This window comes from Schistocerca cancellata, chromosome 5 (assembly GCF_023864275.1).
Source record: "Schistocerca cancellata isolate TAMUIC-IGC-003103 chromosome 5, iqSchCanc2.1, whole genome shotgun sequence".
Classification (NCBI taxonomy): domain Eukaryota; kingdom Metazoa; phylum Arthropoda; class Insecta; order Orthoptera; family Acrididae; genus Schistocerca; species Schistocerca cancellata.
This window is the reverse complement of record NC_064630.1, coordinates 701,120,094-701,137,884: the sequence shown is the minus strand read 5'-3', so window position 1 is coordinate 701,137,884 and position 17,791 is coordinate 701,120,094. Positions and strand designations below refer to the sequence as shown.

Below are 17,791 nucleotides of genomic sequence, written 5' to 3'. Positions count from 1 at the left end.
ATCATCTCCGTAACGCTTTCGCGATTACTAAATGATCCTGTAACGAAGCGCGCTGCTCTCCGTTGGATCTTCTCTATATCTTCTATCAACCCTATCTGGTACGGATCCCACACTGCTGAGCAGTATTCAAGCAGTGGGCGAACAAGCGTACTGTAACCTACTTCCTTTGTTTTCGGATTGCATTTCCTTATGATTCTTCCAATGAATCTCAGTGTGGCATCTGCTTTACCGACGATCAACATTATATGATCATTCCATTTTAAATCACTCCTAATGCGTACTCCCAGATAATTTATGGTATTAACTGCTTCCATTTGCTGACCTGCTATTTTGTAGCTAAATGATAAAGGATCTATCTTTCTGTGTATTCGCAGCACATTACGCTTGTCTACATTGAGATTCAATTGCCATTCCCTGCACCATGCGTCAATTCGCTGCAGATCCTCCTGCATTTCAGTACAATTTTCCATTGTTACAACCTCTCGATACACCACAGCATCATCTGCAAAAAGCCTCAGTGAACTTCCGATGTCATCCACCAGGTCATTTATGTATATTGTGAATAGCAACGGTCCTATGACACTCCCCTGCGGCACACCTGAAATCACTCTTACTTCGGAAGACTTCTCTCCATTGAGAATGACATGCTGTGTCCTGTTATCTAGGAACTCCTCAATACAATCACACAATTGGTCTGATAGTCCATATGCTCTTACTTTGTTCATTAAACGACTGTGGGGAACTGTATCGAATGCCTTGCGGAAGTCAAGAAACACGGCATCTACCTGGGAACCCATGTCTACGGCCCTCAGAGTCTTGTGGACGAATAGCGCGAGCTGGGTTTCACATGACCGTCTTTTTCGAAACCCATGCTGATTCCTACAGAGTAGATTTCTAGTCTCCAGAAAAGTCATTATACTCGAACACAATACGTGTTCCAAAATTCTACAACTGATTGATGTTAGAGATATAGGTCTATAGTTCTGCACATCTGTTCGACGTCCCTTCTTGAAAACGGGGATGACGTGTGCCCTTTTCCAATCCTTTGGAACGCTACGCTCTTCTAGAGACCTACGGTACACCACTGCAAGAAGGGGGGCAAGTTCATTCGCGTACTCTGTGTAAAATTGAACTGGTATCCCATCAGGTCCAGAGGCCTTTCCTCTTTTGAGCGATTTTAATTGTTTCTCCTGTTGACCTAGATCATGAAATGTAGCAAGAAGCAAGGTTTCAAAAAAAAAAAAAAAAAAAAAAAAAAAAAAAAAAAAAAAAAAAAAAAAAAAAAAAACCAATTGTAATCTGTAGTCAGTCATATCATATGAAAAACATATTTCTTTTGTTATTTGTTATCCCATTTTCCCACTTCAAACTTATAATTAAACATGCTCAAAAGTCTTGGGATTCTTGGGACCAGTATCTTACCAGTTTGTGTCAACATCAATTATAGCCAAAAATGATCAAGATTCTCAATTCCCCAGGTGGATGAATGTCTGTATACATAATTCAGTTTGTGTATAACCCTCAGAGTATGAGCCCTACTTGCACCAGGGCAATTATTTTTAGGCTGGTTTTACTCCAATGTTATTGTTTGTGTGACTTCTCTTCTTCACACAACAAACTGTCTGTCAAGCTATCAAAAATATTTTTGTAATCTGCTTAGGGGTTGAGATTTTGTAATGAATGTTTGTCATTGGTGAATACAGTTTCTGTTGGAGCAAATATAATGCATTTGCATCTAGCAGTCTGTAGACATTGTAGCTTACAATGTTTGCTGATTGTTAATATGTAATCATTGAATTTTGGGGTTAATGAACTAAGCGTGTCGGTGTTTCTGCCACAGCTACTGTCTGGCCTCATTGGTTTTGTTTCTAGATGAATAATTGTTTTGTTCTTCTGATGGTTTACATTTGTGTGTAGGACACATTTCATTCTTTGTATAAGAGACTTGACAGTACTGGTGATGAAGGATTTCCAGCTATTGATTGCAGTTTGACTTCTGAATTAGACCACTGTAACCTAATGATTTATAAACCATTTTTCATTTTATCTGCATCCTATTAAGCGGAAATGGCATTCAAAATGATGGTACATGTGTAAGAAAGAGTTAAAACTATGTACTTTGTAAATCATGCTATGATGTTCTTCTCATAAGCTTATTTAAACAATGTGATAGAAATCATTTCAGTGAAAGTAAAGCATATTATTATTTATTAAATAAAGGTTACAGTTTTGTTGGTAACAATTGCATGCTGAAAAGTAATGCCTCAGAACTTTTTATGTGGAAACTCTTAAAATATTTTAAATGAAACAAACTCTATTAACATTCTTCATGTCTGCATATTTATTTTGCTATGTAATCAGTCTGGTGATAGACACATTTCTCTCAATTTTATTGATACCATCACTCTAGAATGTTTGACTTTATTGACTGTGTCACATCACCACCTCCGTTTGCACTACTGCTTCATCACTATCAAAGTTAAGCCCTTGAAGATGTTCTTTAAATTTCGGAAACAGAGGAAATCAAAATCAGGTAGGGTCAAGTCAGATCTGTGTGATGGAAGATCCATGACAGTGAACCCAAGGCATCAGTTTGTTGCAGATTACAGTACTGATGTCAATACAATCATCAACATATACAGCTTTCATTCTCTATGGATTTCAGTTGGAGAAGTGTGTTCTGCAGTTAGAAACTTGATTAAAACACACTGCTTCTCATGCACCGACATACTTATGTTACACACTGCCACGTTACACGCTATAGTACGTAACCCTCTGGTGGCAGAGGTTGCAGCTTGCATTAGTGAAGTAGGAAAATCAAGTGAGTAATATGCATTATTTGTAATACCTCAACCGATATTAAGAACAGAATAATAATTTTTGAGGCATTACTTTTCCGCATGCCCTTATGTGTTTTCAACTCTTGTGAACTTAAATTGTGATATTTTGAAAAGGTTATTCTTACAGAGATATGTATTGTGAAGCCACTAATCTATAATTTCAGATTGCAGCAATGACTTCAGCAGGTGGAGATAGTTATGGAAATCTTCTCTCAGGGACACAGGTGGCAAAGTAAGTATATTAAGTTTTATTTTTCACGTTTCAGTATCTGTCAGCAGTACAACTTTTTTGTTTTGGAATTATTTTAGTAACCTGAAGCTTAGTTTTATGAGACAGTGTAAAGAATGTACACAGGAATTAAATTTTTGTGGATAGCAATTGCAGAGCTCATTCAGTCCTTGATTGGACAATAAAAAATATGACCTGTTCTCTGAGGTAGGATGAAAACTGGGTGAAAGACACAGACATGAAACAGACTTGAGTGAGATTATATAACATCACTACACCATCAAAATTTATTCACAATTAACAACAATATATAACATAATTTAAATAGCACACACCAGTGATGGAGATAGCTGTACTAAAGGTATACTTACCTTTGGTAGTGAGATGAGTTGGTCCATGGTAAATTTAAAAGGTAAAAATATGCTGTTTCATACAATAAATATCACAAGTCCTTGTAGAATGTAAATCCCCGAAGTCGTCAAAGAATAAATCCGAAAGTTAGCAAGTTTTCTTTCTTTTGTATGTGCCAACCCAACGCTACTGCTTTTCAGTGAGTGGTCTCCTTTAATCTATAAGTGTTTTATACAATAACTGTTTTAATACACAAGGAAAAATTTGTACAGTGTCACCCGGTTTTGTCTGAAACAATAAGAAAGAACTAACAACCAAGACAAGGACAGCCCTTGTGGCCTCTTCCAGTGATGTATTTATAGTGTCTAAACAATAATGATTTCTCACTTATTCATAAGAATTACACGGACAATTTTTTGTGGTAAATTATTTAATATTTTTGTTTAAAATCGTTATAATTATAATATTTATCAACATTTCTTTTTGTCAGTGTAAATACATGTTCTTCCCCTGTATAGCTTCTATCAGTTTCACTGTTATTTACTTTAAATTTCTTTAAAGGCTTTGACATTTGTCCACTTAATTACAGTAATTTGATGTTGTTTTATAAATAAGTCAAAATTCACCATAAAATTTTAGAATTTCAATTTTGTAAGCTATGAAGCGCTCCATACCTGCATATTTTTATCTGACATTATTAATTGCACCAAAAATTGCAGTATAGTTACAAAATAAGCAGAATCATCTGATCAACAACCAAAAGTACCTATTATCTACTCAAAACCATATGATAATACCAAAATATGAAAAAGAGAAGCTATAGATTGTGTAATGGGTGTTGGTATTGGTGAGCAGCTTTGTGCTGGAGGTGAGTGGAGGTGCAAATAATGTAACCATATGGAAATACCAAATAAAGAAAAAGAGAAGCTGTAGATTGTGTAATAGGTGTCTGTATTTGTGAGCAGCTCTCTGCTGGAGGTGAGTGGAGGTGCAAATTATGTAGCCAACCAATCTATTGCTCAGGTTCTGTATTTTCACACATAAGTAAACGTAGAGCAGTATGTCTGCAGCAGGCCAACAACAGACAGCATGTGTTGACCATTGGACTTGAGCACTCAGACGTGGATGTTCTGACCCAGGTGTTTCCTGTGGAGGCAAATGGTTCCATACAGCTTTGCTACCTCTACATTGGGCTGGACTGCTGTTGCTTGATTAGGACTGTGGGACAGTGACTTGGAGATTGGTCAGTGGGGCTAGGCAGGCCTGCCTGGCAGAAGTGGCAGTGATGAACGTGGAACACAGGCTGGAGAGTGGCAGTGAACCCCCACAGTGCAGAGCAGGTTGGTTCTCACTTCGTGCCTCGGACTGTGAAGTGTAGCAGAGTGCTGGCTGCCAGGGGCATGGATGATCAGGCAGTGGTCGACGGTTTGTGGCGTGAACATGACGGTGGTGGCTGAGCACCGTAGCATGACCCAGCTATCCTAATGCTGATCAGCTGGCTGCAACATTTAACTACAGGTGTCTGGAGATGATCATGTGGAAGACACACTTCTGCTGAATCCCTTTCTGTTGACTAACCCTCTGCCTAGTATGGAAGTTTTGCAAAAGTTTGTCAGCATCCCAGACACAATCATGGCCTTGCGGAGGGGGCAGTGCAGTAGCAGCTGCTTTTTTTTACTGGGGTTGCTGTGTCAGCAGGTCATTGAGTCCAGCTGGTGGTAGAGGCTTCAGCTATGGCTGTGGGCACTGACTGTGGTCAGTGCTGTTGCAATGGACACGTACATATGTACGGAGTTCTTTACTAAACCTAAGATTGATCACATCATTATAACCAGATTGAGACAGTTACTTTTTAATTGGAAAAACAACAAGCTTTGTTGCCAGGTAGCAGTTATTGGAGGGGGACTGTAGGCCAACACCTGCAGGAAAATTTAGAATCAGGGCTCCAATTAACAATGCTTGTGGAATTAAGTGCAAATATTGGCCTGTTAATAAAGGACATTAAGGCATTAACTAGGGATTTAGAGGAGGAGGATCAGGTTCTGAGCAGGGAACAGCTCATATGTGAGATTAGCATTAGGAGTGACGTAGCCATACTAAAAGCAGCAAATATGAACACAAATGTGAGTCTTGTCAAGTTTATTTGGCAGAGTGATCAGCCTTGGCTTTACAAACTTGCACAGTGAGTTACCTGAGAACTGAGATGATTGCTTCAGTGAACTCAAATTAGTGATGTAGGGGAAGTGATGACGCACGAAGCATGACCTGCAAGTTAATAGGAAGGGGAAAGACAGCTTAGCAGGTTTGTTAGCTAAGGAAAAGAAAGGAGGGAAAGGGATAGAAATTTTATTTGAGACTTACAGTACAGCCTCAATTGTAAACTTTCCCAACAGAATTGTGCAGTTCATTAGCACCTTAACAGACAACATTTTTGTCTGTGAGGTCATAGTTCAGAAAGTTAGTTCTCATCCACTTTTAAATGGCATGTGAGATCATGATGGCTTATTAGTTATAATAAGGGACAGAAAAAGCATTGCAGTAATATGTGAAAATCAATATCACAAGCATTCAGTCAATGTGAGGTGACTCTGACCTCTTCCAGGGAAATTAAGAAAATAAATAACTTCTTGAAAGTAGAAATTTTCATGAGGTTGAACATTTCAAGCAAATATTAAAAGCAGGTTCTTCCAGTATAGCTACTGTACTCAGCCTTTTTCATTGTTGGACTCCCCTTTACAAAACACTAGATCGTATATTGATAACTATTGACCCATTTTACTATTAACATACTTTTTGAAAGTTTTGGTAAAGGGTAATCCATTTAAAAGTGGTTAAGCATATCTGAAAATGTAAGGTTCCGAGTCAGTCACAATTTGATTTGCAGAATGGCCTCTTCCCTGAGCATTAGATCTACTATTTCTTTGACCATGTATGAAAATATCAGAATGACAAGATTTCATCATTTCATTTTGAGGTTTGTTGAAGCTTTTTGACTGTGTAAATCACAATGTGCTGATGGAGAAACTTACGGTTTACTGCTTTGAATATAGACTGAGCAAGTGGTTCACTTCATATTTAGCTGATAGGAAGCAGATGGTTGCTGGACAGCTTGTGCAGCTCTGAGGGGGTAGGGGGGAGGGGGAGTTACTACTGGTTTTCCACAGGGTTCAATTCTAAGACCACCCCTGTTCTTGCTATATGACTTGTCTTTCACTGATAAAGCAGACATAGTGCTCTTTGCTAATGATGCAAGCACCATAATAAAGCCCAGTGAAGTTAAAAGAATGAAAGGCTTAACAAATGAAACATTGAAAGGTATGATTCAATTCTGTTATAGGTAAGGTATGTAGCTGTTGTAGTCTTCAGTCTGAAGACTGGTTTGATGCAGCTGTCCATGGAATGTGCAGTGAACTGAACTGGACAGTTGAATCATCTACAAATTGTCTGGAAGTCACTACTAGTATTGTCTACCAGGTCAATAATATGCACGAAGAGAAAAGATCCCAACACTCTTTGCTGGAGCACATCAGAAGCTTTTTCAGCGTCTGTCACTGACTATCCCTCCAAGATAAAGTGGTGCTTTCTCTGTACCAAGAAATTCTCAACCCAGTCTCAAATTTCATGTGATATCCCATATTATTCATCCAAAAATGTTGATGCTAGAAACTTTGTTCCCAAACTTTCTCCAATGTCTTCATCAGGAAAAGCAACTGTCTATACTGTACTTAAGTAAGAACACTTTTAAAGCCAAAAACAAACTTCTAATTTTTTAGCTTACATTATTGTAATGTGACAGGGATTGTGGGATCCATATAGGTGGTTCTTACCATCCATATAGACTCATGTTGGTGATAGTTGACATGTTAGAAGTAGGTTTTAGGCTTTAGAGCTCCCAGGTGCACTTTTGCCAATCAGTTGTTTTTTCCAGCATAGCAATAGACAGACAACTCAGAAGTTCAGAATTTTTATCCAATTTTGATGTGGAATGTAATCAGTGACCTGTTTAATCAAGAATTCAGTTGCAAAAAATCTTCTTTATTAAAATGCCTCCTGGTCTACTTAAGTACATATGGACCTTTCAGATCAATGTTACAGTTGTTTTAACTATACAGTTTCATTGCTCTTACAACCACATTGACTTTTAATGTCCTCAGAGATGGGTCTTTTCCTAAATCTATTAATGCAAATTTCAGGATGGTTTGTTTGAAAAGACGCGACGACTTTCTACCCTGTCCTTCCCTATATCCAAGCTTGTGCTCTCTCTCTATGACCTGGTTGTTGTGGGCAATTAAGCCCTAATCTTCCTTCTTATGTCCTATAACAATCAATAGATTTGGAATGGGGAGGTTTGATAACTGGTTGTCAGAGAAACTACTTAGAATTGTTTTTTTAGGAAATTATATTGTGTGCACCATTTTCAAATAGTTCATGCAAATACTCCATGTTGAGAGAGATGGATAGAGAACACTATCATGAAAATGGACTGTCAGTGCTAAAAGCTTAAGTGGTCTTTTATAAACTCATTAACTGTCCATAATGTTGAAAGTTCTGCATTTGCATTTACATTGTTGATGTCTTATCAAAAATTTTGTCAAAGTAACTAATAAAAGTGATAGAATAACATGTTATTTTATTCCAGCCTTTATTTTCTATTCGCTTAAGTAAATTTATGTTTTTACAGAGAAATACGAGAGTCATTGGCAAAAGATGTAGCAAATATAAAGAAGGAATTACCACATTTCAAACCAGGACTTGCCATTGTTCAAGTTGGGGGCCGTGAAGATTCAAATGTTTACATTCGAATGAAAATCAAAGCTGCCACAGAAATTGGAATAGAAGCTACCCATATCAAGCTGCCAAAGAGTATAACAGAGATAGAGGTATGAAACTCTCAGCTGCTACATGATAATCATTTAAATGTATGAAATTGTTTAATGTTCTTCTGAATAACTATATTTTAATCACATGCAATTTCACAGAAAATTTTGAATTTTGTTCCTAATTTATGGCTGTCAGCTAAACATGGGAAATAAAACTTCTGATAGTAACGTCACTCCATATTTCAAAATAGTAGAGTCTTTACTCCATATGTTTGTAAAGATGCTGGAAATTCTGTTTCCAATACAAATATTAGAATTAGTGAACAATATTACAAAAAGGATAGATTGCTAATCACCATAAAGACGATATGCTGAGTTGCAGACAGGCACAATGAGAAGATGGTTACACATTGAGCTTTTGGCCAAAGCCTTCTACAGAAATGAAAACATGCACACGTTCACATGAGTAAGGACATCTTGGACACACATGACCGCTATCTCTGGTCACCCCAGCCAGAATGCAACTATCACGTTGTACAAAAGCAACAGTCCAGGGAGGGGGGGGGGGTGTCAGTAAGGAGAGGGTGACAGCAGGGTACAGATGGACAGGTGGGGGAGAGAAGTCAGTGCTGTCTGGTGGAGCAGGACTAGATGGCAGCAGGACAAGGCTTGCCAGGTGCCGCATTGTGAGGCCGTGTGGGAGAGATAGGGGCTGGGCAAATGGGGAGCAGAGAAAGAGAAAAGATCAGTGGGTGTGTTGGCAGAGAGCAACACACAATGAAGGTGAGTGGACATGAACTGGAAGGATGTGATGCAACAGAGGGGGCAGAAACTGATGGTTGGAGGGAGTGGGGGTGATAGGTTACTGTAGATAGAGGCCAGGATAATTTTGGAAGTGGAAAATATATTGTAATGATAACTTCCATCTGTGGAGTTCAGAAAAGTTGTGGAGAATCCAGATGGCCTCCCCTCCACCACCCTCATTTCTAAACTGCACAGATGGGAATTATCATTATGACAAGATATTATCTGATCCTGAAATTATCCTGGCCTCAGTCTACGGTAACCTACCATCCCTACTCCCTCTACCGACCAATTTCTGCCCCCTCTGTTGTATCATCACCCCCCAGTTCATGTCCACTCACCCTTACTATGTGCAACTCTGCACCACCACACTCACTGGTCTTTTATCTTTTTGCCCCCTCCCCCCCCTCCTTCACAGCCTCCTGTTACTGTGCCTGGCAGCCTTGTCTTGCCACCATTTAGTCCCTGCATGCTCTGCCAGACAGTGCTGACTTCCCTGCCCTCACTCATACCCTGGTACCCCTCCCCCTTCCCTGCTCCACTCTGGGTTACCACATTTGTACAATGCCACAGTTGCTTTCTGGTCAGAAGGGCTGGAGATAGCAGTCATGTGTGCATGAGGAGCACTTGCTTGTTTGAATGCGTATGTGTTTTCTTTTCTGAAGAAGGCTTTGGCCAAAAGCTCAGTGTAAAAGAATCTTTCCGTTATGCCTGTCCACAATTAAACATGCCATCTTTATGGTGAGTAGTAATCTGTCCTTTTCTTATTGTTGATACTCCAACCTGGACATTCCATTATTAGGACTGGCAAAAATAATTAATGACTATTTAGTGGAGAAGTGGCTTAGCTTATGAGCTTATGTTCTTTTTTTCAGAGTACACATATAATGTGTGGGACCTGTACTGGATAGGACTAACAGGGGTGTTTAATGTGTACAGAGATGGGCAGCATGAATGACCAAAGGTTTGTTTGACCAATGGGAAAGTGTCACAGAGATGCTGTAGAAACTGAACTGGCAGAATCTTGAAGATAGACGCAACCAATCCCAAGAAAGCCTACTTATAGTTTTAAGAACTGGCTTTAAATGATGATTCAAGGAATATACAATAGGCCCCTACATATCAGTCCTGTGGGGATTGTGAAGACAAATTAGGCTAGTTACAGTGTGCACAGGAGCGTTTAAACAGTCATTCTTCCTGTGCTCTGTGTGTGAATGGAATAAAAACTGTAATAACTGGTACAATAGGATATACCCACTGCCATGCACTTCACAGTGGTTTGTAGATTGTAGGTTTAGATGTGTGCTCTGAAGAAGAACATATAATTTTCTAAACTGAGTTTCCAAATTACTATTTTTATTGTGTGTCCTGTCTACAGGTGTCTCCACTGTGAGGTGAGTGGGTATCTTTACTTTCCCCATTGTGGTCATGAATACTGTATTATTCACATATGTATATAAATATGTAGTGGCATAAGACCTTTTAAATTCTTATTTTCATCTTGTTGAAACAGTTTCCACAAGAGGGAAAAAAAATAGAAAAATTCATTTGGTTTACATTAAAAATACCTCTAAATGTCTTCAGTATTTGTTGTTGTTGTGGTCTTCAGTCCAGAGACTGGTTTGATGCAGCTCTCCATGCTACTCTATCCTCTCTATCCTGTGCAAGCTTCTTCATTTCCTAGTACCTACTGCAACCTACATCCTTCTGAATCTGCTTAGTGTATTCATCTCTTGGTCTCCCTCTACGATTTCTACCCTCCACGCTGCCCTCCAAAACTAAATTGGTGATCACTTGGTGCCCCAGAATATGTCCTACCAACCAATCGCTTCTTCTAGTCAAGCTGTGCCACAAATTTCTCTTCTCCCCAATTCTCTTCAATACCTCCTCATCAGTTATGTGATCTACTCATCTAATCTTCAGCATTCTTCTGTAGCACCATGTTTCGAAAGCTTCTATTCTCTTCTTGTCCAAACTATTTATCGTCCATGTTTCACTTCCATACATGGCTACACTTCATAAAAATACTTTCAGAAACGACTTCCTAACACTTAAATCTATACTCGATGTTAACAAATTTCTCTTCTTCAGAAACGCTTTCCTTGCCATTGCCAGTCTACATTTTATATCCGCTATATTTCGACCATCATCAGTTATTTTGCTCCCCAAATAGCAAACCTCCTTTACTACTTTAAGTTTCTCATTTCCTAATCTAATTCCCGCAGCATCACCCGACTTAATTCGACTACATTCCATTATCCTCATTTTGCTTTTGTTGATGTTCATCTTACATCCTCCTTTCAAGACACTGTCCGTTCTGTTCAGCTGCTCTTCCACATCCTTTGCTGCCTCTGACATAATTACAATGCCATCAGTGAACCTCAAAGTTTTTATTTCTTCTCCATGGAGTTAAATTCCTACTCTGAATTTCTTTAGTATTTATGTAATTTATTTCAAATATACGTGTTACTGTTACATGTGAGCATTACATGTGATCGTGACAAGTTATTTAGTGAATTTTTATTCCATTTGTTGTGAGTTGTCATCGTTGATGGTGGCGGTAAGCGACAAATTGTACCTAAGCCAGCAACATACGTAACTTGCAGGCAACATGCAGTCTTCAAGTACAAAACATGTGTATACATGTACCGCAACTGTTGCTTCAAACTGGCAACACTGCAGACAGTGCCTGTGCCTCAGGCTCGCCATCGTTCATGAATTGGACTATAGTGAACTCTGGATAAATGCTATTAACAACTTTTGCCTATAGCTATCGATTGTCTCTTTGATCTTATCTGAATGGAATGGTCCAGAGAATCTGGGGGATTGTCCAGCTGAATTTTTTATTTCAATCTTTTTAAAAAAGTGTATTATAGAGGTCCTATGCCAGACCCGCACCCATGGTTTAGTGGTAGCATCTTAGATTAGTAATCAAACCTTCCTCACTTCCAGGCTTGAACCCTACTGCTGTTTATGTTTTGAGTAAAAAATCATCAGCAGTGGCGACCGACTGATGGCATAAGAAGTCGCCCTCATTCAACCAATGGCCATGTCAAAGAGATCGGAGGAGTGGACAGAGGTTCAGAGTACTCGCTTGTCTGTGGGTTGGGAAACTGCCCCTAAAGGCAAAAGAATCAGCAATGATCAATGGCTTGAGGATGCAGGAGGCAATGCAAACCACTACATTAAAGACACACAATGTTTATCTGCAAGACATGTGTTCTGTAATTGGAAAAGTGTTGTGATGATCTCTCCACTGGAAAAAGACTCCAGACTAATCCTCCAGTCAGATCCTCTGGGGGGTGCCTGCCAAGTGGGAGGTGACCGTGAGAAGAAGATTCAATAACCAATGAAAGGATAATTTTCTATGAGTCGGGACATGGAATGTCAGAAGTTTGAACATGGTAAAGGGATATGATACAGCTCAATCTAGATATAGTAAGGGTCAATGAAGTGAAATGGAAAGACGATAAGGACTTATAGTCAGATGTGTACAGGGCAATATCAACAGCAGCAGAAAACGGTATAACGGGAGTAGGATTTGTTCTGAATAGGAAGGTAGCACAGAGAATGAGCTATTGTGAACAGTTCAGTGCTAGGGCAGTTCTCATCAGAATCAGCAGCAAACTGACAACAACTATTGTTCAGATATACATGCTGATGTCGCAAGCTGAAGATGAAGATATAGAAAAAGTATGAGTACATTGAACAAGAAATTTAATATGTAAAGGGAGATGAAAATCTAATAGTTATGGGAGACTGGAGTGCAGCTGTAAGGAGTAGATGGAAGGGTTGCAGGAGAATATGAGCTTGGTACTTGGAACGAGAGAGGAGAAAGATTTCCGAAAAGCATTTGACTCAATACCAAGCCTATGCTTATTGGGAAAAGTATGATCATTTGGGGTATCAAGTAAAATTTGTGACTGGATTGAGGGCTTTATGGTAGGGAGAATGCAGCATGTTATTGTGGGTGGAGAATCATCACCGGATGTGCCACAGGGAATTGTGTTGTGACCCTTGCTGTTTCTGTTGTATATTAATGACTATGCAAACAATGTTAATAGTAACGTCAGACTTTTTGTAGATGTTGCATTTATCTGTAATTTAATACTGTCTGAAATAAGCTGTATAAATATTCAGTCAGATCTTGATAAGATTCAAAGTGGTGCAAAGACTGGTAACTTGCTTTAAATGTTCAAAAATGTAAAATTGCACACTTCACAAAATAAAATAAAATAAAAAAAATGTATTCTATGACTATAATATTTCCTGGGTGTAGCATTTGTAGGGATATGAAATGGAATGATCATATAGGTTCGGTCGTGGGTAAAGCAAGTGGTACACTTCCATTTATTGGCAGAATGCTGGGAAGTGCAATCAGTCTGCAAAGGAGATTTCTTACAAATCACTTGTGTAACCAGTGTGTGGTACACACTAAATAGGACTAGCAGGGGAGGGGATATTGAATATATACAGAGAATTGCAGCACGTATGGTCACAAGTTTGTTTGATCTGTGGCAGAGTGTTGCAGAGATACTGAAGAAACTGCGCTGACAGACACTTGAAGATGAATGTAAATATCACCAGAAGGTCTGCTAATGAAGTTTCAAGAACTGGCTTTAAATGATGACTCTCATAATATACTACTCGTACAAGCCCTAACATATCACTCACATAGGGACTGTGAGGATAAGATTAGAATAATTACAGCATGCATAGAGGCATTCAGGCAATCATTCTTCCCCACTTTGTATGTGAGTGGAATGGAAAGAAACCCTAACAACTGTTACAGTGGGATGTACCCTCTACCATAGTTTGCCCAGTATAGATGTGGATGTAGACGTAGAATATGGGCTTTGTACTAGGAATGGGAGAGGAGAATAACTAATTGAGTTCTACAGTAAATTTCAGCTAGTAATAGGGAATACCTTATTCAAGAATCACAAGAGCAGGCGGTATACTTGTAAAAGGCTGGGAGAAACGCGAAGATTTCAGTTAGATTTCATCATGGTCAGGCAGAGATGCTGAAATCGGGCACTGGATTGTAAGGCATACCCAGGAGCAGATATAGATTCAGATTACAATTTAGTAGTGATGAAGAGCAGGTTGAAGTTTAAGAGGCTAGTCAGGAAGAGTCAGTGTGCAGACAAGTGGGATACGTAAGTACTAAGGAATGCAGAGATCTGCTTAAACTTCTCTGATGCTATAGACACCACGATAAGGAATAGCTCAGTAAGCAAATCAGTTGAAGAGGAATGGAGATCTCTAAAACATGTAATCTCAGGAGCTGGAAAGGAAAACATAGATACAAAGGAGGTTACTTCAAAGAAATCTTGGGTAACAGGAAAAATACTTCAGTTGATTGATGAAAGAAGGAAGTACAAAAACATTCAGGGAAATAGGAATGTAGAAATACAAGTCAAATAGGAATGAAATAAATAGGAAGTGCTGAGAAGCTATGGCAAAATGGCTACATGAAAAATGTGAAGAAATCGAAAAGGACAGATTCAGCATACTGTAAAGTCAAAACAAACCTTCAATGAAATTAAAAGCAAGGATGGTAATATTAAGAGTGCAATGGGAGTTCCACTGTTAAATGCAGATTGGAGTGCAGATAGGTACTTTGAAGGCCTCTGTGAGGAGGAAGACCTGCCTGACAACATTATAGAAGAAGAAGCAAGAGTAGATATAGAAGAGATAGGGGATTCAGTATTACATTCAGAATTTAAAAGAGCTTTGGAAGACTTAAGATCAAATTAGGCAGAGGGGATAGAAAAAATTCCATCAGAATTTCTAAATCATTGGGGGGGGGGGGGGGGGGAGTGGCAACAAGTGACTACTCATGTTGACGTGTAGAATGTATGAGTTTGCTGATATACCATCTGACTTTTGTAAAAACATCGTCCACACAATTCCGAAGATTGTAAGAGCTGGCAAGAATTATCACACAATCAGCTTAACAGCTGGTGTATCCAAACTGTTGACAAGAATAATATACAGAAGAATGGAAAAGAAAATTGAGGACCTGTTAGATTATGATCAGTTTGGCTTTAGGAAAGGTAAAGGCACCAGAGGGCAAATCTGATGTGGTTGATAATGGAAGCAAGACTAAAGAAGTATCAAGACACATTCATAGGATTTGTCAACCTGCAATAAGCATTCAACAATGTCAAATGGTACAAGATGTTCAGATTTATGAGAAAAATAGGGGTGAACTATAGGGAAAGTTGAGTAATACACAATATATATAAAAGCCAAAAGGGAACAATAAGAGTGAAAGACCAAGAACGAAGTGCTCAGATGAAAAAGGGTGTAACACAGTGATGCAGTCATTTGTCCCTACTATTCAATCTATACATTGAAGAAGCGAGGATGGAAATCAAAGAAAGATTCAAGAGTGGAATTAAAATTCAGGAGTATCAATGATAAGATTCACAGATACAAATTGCTATCCTCAGTGAAAGTGAAAAGAATTTTTGGGCTTGCTGAATAGAATAAACAGTGTCATGAGTACAGAATGTGGATTGAGAGTAGATTGAAGAACAATGAAAGTAATGAGAAGTAGCAGAAGTAAAAACAACAAGAAACTTAACATCAGAATTGGTGGTCATGAAGTAGATGGAATTAAGGAATTGTACTCTGTAGGCAGCCAAATAAAGTGTGACAGTCAGAGCAAGGAAGACATAGAAAGCAGACTAGTGCTGGCAGAAAGGGTATTCCTGGACAAGAGAAGTCTACTAGTGTCAAACATGGGCCTTAATATGAGCAAGAAGTTTCTGAGAATGTACATTTGGAGGAAAGCATTGTATGTTAGTGAAACATGAACTGTGGGAAAACCAGAAAAGAAGATAATCAAAGCATTTGAGATGTGCTACAGAAGAATGTTGAAAATTAGGTGGACTGATAAGGTAATAAATGAGGAGGTCCTTGAGAGAATCAGTGAGGAAAGAAATACAAGAAAAACACTGACAAGGAGAAACAGGATGGTAGGACATCTGTTAAGATATCACACAATAACTTACATGGCCCTAGAGGGAGCTGTAGAGAGTAAAAACTGTAGAAGAAAACAGAGTTTGGAATACAGCTAGCAAATAATAGAGGATATAGGATGCAAGTGCTGTTCTGAGAGGAAGAGGTTGGCACAGGAGAGAGATTCATGGCAGGGCAGATCAAACCAGTCAGAAGATTGGTGACACAAAAATTCCAGGCTGAAGTGGACTGATACTTGTTTGGGATGTAATCACGTTTTTTCACTTGTACAGTTTTCTGTTTAAGATACAGAGTAGTTCTTGATTCCGTATTTCCTTACCATACCTTTTTCAGTTATTCCCTCCCCCCCCCCCCAACCCCCCACCCCTGCCGCCTCCCACCCCAGCAAAGTAGCAAATTGTGAATTTCAGTTGCTGGGTCTTTCAATTTTTTGAGCAACCTTTCATTCTCATCGTATCTCTTTAACATAGATAACTGTGTGTGCCCCAGTAAATAGGATAATGGGGTGCTTCTTCTGTGTGACACTGTGGAAACATAAAACTCATGCAAAATATGTAAATGTTCTGTACTTTTTGTAAAATAAAATTATGTTCACATTTTATTTTTCTGTGTGTAAAATCACAATGTTATACGAGGGCTATCCACAAAGTACATTACGTTTTGGAATTAAAAATAAATAAAGTATTGGAATTTTTTTTTATTATATACAGATGAAAGCCACACTTAAATACTACTTTTCTACGTAGTTGCCATTTAAATTAAGGCACTTATTGTAGCGATGGACGAGCTTGGAAATTCCTTCGTTGTAAAATTCGGCCGCCTGCACCTTCAACCACGTGGTTATCTCTTTTGAGACAGAAAAGGTATGATTTTTGTGGATTTCCTGGAAAGAGGCACTACAATAAACTCTCAAAGGTATTGCCAAACTCTGCACAACCTCAGAAGAGCAATACAAAACAAGCGCAGGGGAAAGTTGAGCTCAAAGATCTTTCTGATTCACGACAACGCCTGGACCCACATGGCAAATGCCACTCGTGAAGTTCTCGAATCTTTTAAGTGGGAGTTGTTTCCTCATCCGCCGTACAGTCCCGACCTGCCACCGAGCGACTTCCACTTATTCCCAGCAATGAAGAAGTGGTTGGCTATGCAGCGTTTTGATGACAACGCACAGCTTCAAGAAGAGGTAACCACGTGGTTGAAGGCACAGGTGGCCGAATTTTACGACGAAGGAATTTCCAAGCTCGTCCATCGCTACGATAAGTGCCTTAATTTAAATGGCAACTATGTAGAAAAGTAGTATTTAAGTGTGGCTTTCATCTGTATATAATAAAAATTTTTTCCAATACTTTATTTATTTTTAATTCCAAAACGTAATGTACTTTGTGGATAGCCCTCGTATCTGTCGTTGATTGGAAAAGAGAAAATGTAATCATTTATGACTGCACAATGAGGTGAGAAAGTCAGAAATGAAAGTCGTGACACATGTATCTAAATAGGATGATAATTTTTTCAGCTTCTCAATAAAATATCAAAACTGAATAATGATCCAAATATACATGGTATCATAGTCCAGATGCCATTGGATTCCGATAATCCTATTGACTCACACCGTGTAACTGATGCTGTCTCTCCTGACAAGGATGTTGATGGGTAAGCCAAGATTTTTCATATTTAATATTCACTTTAGGGCCATTCAGGAAGTTTCAAAAATATGAATACATATATAGCACTGAATTATCTGAAGACTTGATAAATAT

The 17,791-nt window shown here is 38.8% G+C and overlaps 1 protein-coding gene across 3 annotated transcripts in view; it reads left to right on the top strand.

Annotated features, from left to right (window-relative positions):
* The window catches only part of LOC126187331 (C-1-tetrahydrofolate synthase, cytoplasmic), a 167,606-nt gene that overhangs the window by 51,864 nt on the left and 97,951 nt on the right, over positions 1–17,791 (top strand). For all 3 annotated transcript variants that reach the window (XM_049928352.1, XM_049928354.1, XM_049928353.1), the window contains exons 2-4: positions 3,005–3,072; positions 8,102–8,300; positions 17,548–17,684. In XM_049928352.1, the coding sequence (XP_049784309.1) occupies positions 3,014–3,072; positions 8,102–8,300; positions 17,548–17,684 (395 nt within the window). In that variant the 5' untranslated portion in view covers positions 3,005–3,013. The remainder of the gene's footprint in view (positions 1–3,004; positions 3,073–8,101; positions 8,301–17,547; positions 17,685–17,791) is intronic.